This window comes from Macadamia integrifolia, chromosome 4 (genome assembly GCF_013358625.1).
Source record: "Macadamia integrifolia cultivar HAES 741 chromosome 4, SCU_Mint_v3, whole genome shotgun sequence".
Taxonomy (NCBI): Eukaryota; Viridiplantae; Streptophyta; class Magnoliopsida; order Proteales; family Proteaceae; genus Macadamia; species Macadamia integrifolia.
This window is the reverse complement of record NC_056560.1, coordinates 13493657-13496126: the sequence shown is the minus strand read 5'-3', so window position 1 is coordinate 13496126 and position 2470 is coordinate 13493657. Positions and strand designations below refer to the sequence as shown.

General features: G+C 36.4%; 1 protein-coding gene across 1 annotated transcript; it reads right to left on the bottom strand.

Moving 5' to 3' along the window:
• Positions 1-275: 275 nt before the first annotated feature.
• LOC122077264 (amino acid transporter AVT1I-like) lies at positions 276-2143 on the bottom strand. The gene is made up of 3 exons (XM_042643152.1): positions 1783-2143; positions 1095-1702; positions 276-1001 (listed from the first exon to the last, which is right to left on the bottom strand). The coding sequence occupies exons 1-3, from the start codon at positions 1964-1966 to the stop codon at positions 486-488; spliced, it is 1308 nt and encodes a 435-aa protein (XP_042499086.1). The 5' UTR covers positions 1967-2143; the 3' UTR covers positions 276-485.
• Positions 2144-2470: the final 327 nt, after the last annotated feature.

Genomic DNA, 2470 nt, shown 5'->3' with positions numbered 1-2470 from the left:
GCGGATAAGGATTTTTGAAATTTTGATTTGGCACGGCCGCTGCCTACAACTAAAGTCCAGAGTATTATTTGTGGGTCAAAGTGAGAATGTATGGAAATACATAAGAGTGTAAATGATTGAATTTAACTTTGAAAATTGAAGATGACCAATCCAGAGTCCAAAGTCCAGACCACTACCAAAATATCTGTCTCAGTTGAGATTGTTATTTCACCTTTTATGTGACAAAAATTTTGATGCCAATCTAGAGATACTCAATATGACCTCAATAGTTCAAATTCTGCACAATAAGGGAACTTGTATTATGTGTATATAGTATTACAAAATCTTTTTAGCAAAAAAAAAGTACTACAAAATCTCAAGGAGGATTCCAACTTCTACAAATGATACACAATTTCCAGCAAAGATCTATGAGTACCTAAAACTAAAACCATTACACCCATAAGCATAATACCCAGAAAATCACTCAAAAAGGACGATTCCAACTTCTACAAATGATCTACAATTTCAAGCAAAGATGTGTAAGTACCTACAACTACAACCAATACACCCATTAACACAATACCCACAACAATCACCAGCTCAGTCCCCCATCTTCTATAATTTCCTGAGATTTTCAAGTAACACAGACATGGTAATATAATCGAAGCCGTCGCGCTTAGAAATGCTCCTACAAGTGCCATCAGAGACTCAAAAAATGGAACAGTCAAGGCCACAATGACTGTACTAATCAATAATAAACTCCGAATCAAGAGGATTATGAGCTTATTTTTGTAATGACATGGAAGCCAATTCTCAATGGCACTCACGATTGGAGTAATCATCAATGCATACTTCGTTATTGGATTCACCAAAGTAGTGTATATTGCTATCTTGGAACTAAGTTTCCCAGTTGGCAGGTTCAGTGTCACTTGAGAAGATATATCTGATCCATACATAAGGTAACCCAATATAGCCATTGATGCATAACTCATAGTACACACAACAAAGCAAAACAACAAGACCTGCAACAAGAAACAAGGTCATATATATATCTGTGAAATTGGAAGAAGGATATGCTAGAAACAGATCTACAAATGGGAATTGATTTTAATTACCTTGGAAAACTGATGTTGGTGTCTCATAGAAGTATATAAAGTGGGGAAAACTGGATGAGCACAATAGCAGAAAGCATATAAACTAATAGCAGTAGGGATACCACTCAAATTCAAAAGCCTTCCTTTTCCATGAAACCCAACTCCATCAACTGCTCCAGTCCAGAAAACAGAGCAAATTATAATAAAAGAGGCCAACACTCCAGTTGCAGAAACATAAGAGAGAATGCTCAAGTTATCCAACCACACTGAAGGCAAAATTATGAGAGCAACAATTATAATAAAACTTTCCCTCCCACCAATTCTTAATCCTGAAACCTCCAAGATCATATTGGGGAACAGATTATGTAAGTTATCCCCTTCTAATATCAAGAATCCTGTTGCAACCAAATACAACTCTGCATACATGAAAACTGATATCACCATTCTCCCTTTGTACCCAAATGCTAGTTCACCAATTTCTGGGTAAGTTGTTATGCGTTTATCGACATCCATGCACTTTCGAATTAGCAAGGCAGTGTAGAAAGTTGCAGAGGCGATTAGAAAAAGAAGTATCAAACTCAACCATCCTCCTTCTGATAGTGCATATGGAACTGATAATATCCCGACCCCTGTTTAACCAGTTACAGATTTTAATAAAGGGGAAACAACAATTAATGAAACAGAATAGAGAAGTTCGATGAAGAAGAACCTGACAAAGCGTTGAGCCCATTGAAGCAAGTCTTGAAGAAGGAACTGGTGCCTATACGATGAAGGTAAGTGTTGGACTCCACATCCTCAACTCTCTCATCCTTAATCACAAGTGGGCTGTGTTGGTCTTCATCATGCATGAGAGGCGTAGTCAGGGAAAACCCATCATCAACCCCTACTGCCATCACAGTATTCAAAGGAACAGAAAGAGAAAATGGTGAACAAAGAGAAGAGACAAAGGAGTGAAATTAAACTATCTGGAATTCTTCCTTAATATACGTTACTAGCTCTTATGTTTATCTTGAAACTCCAAAATGAAACAGAAAGCTTCTCTGAGGTGATTATTTTACAGCAGTTCTAAAGAGAGCATCTTAATTGATTGATTCATCCCAGTCAGCCATTTGTGTATTTGTCACAGGACCCAATTACCAATCAGTTATTATTTTTTATTTTATTTTATTTTATTTTTTGAACAGATGACATGTGACAAAGACAAACTTGTTTGTATTGGGATTGTGAAATGCGTGGCTCACGTTATCTTTAAAGCAAAAATCATTTTTTAAAGCAAGAAAAGTCTGAAAGTATAGTGTTATAATGTACCAAGAAACAAGCAAACAACATAAAAAAGCGATCAAAAACCGATAAAAAGATCTTTGTAGCTTATCAGGCTATGTAGCGCATCTTCAACG

Excerpts from the sequence above, each read along its gene's own strand:
- LOC122077264 (XM_042643152.1), bottom strand. The coding sequence starts at position 1,966 with ATGGCAGTAGGGGTTGATGATGGGTTTTCCCTGACTACGCCTCTCATG. Across the intron at positions 1,703-1,782 it reads TGGGCTCAACGCTTTGTCAG|GGGTCGGGATATTATCAGTT; the intron begins GTTCTTCTTCAT and ends CTGGTTAAACAG. Across the intron at positions 1,002-1,094 it reads ACCAACATCAGTTTTCCAAG|GTCTTGTTGTTTTGCTTTGT; the intron begins GTAATTAAAATC and ends TTCTTGTTGCAG.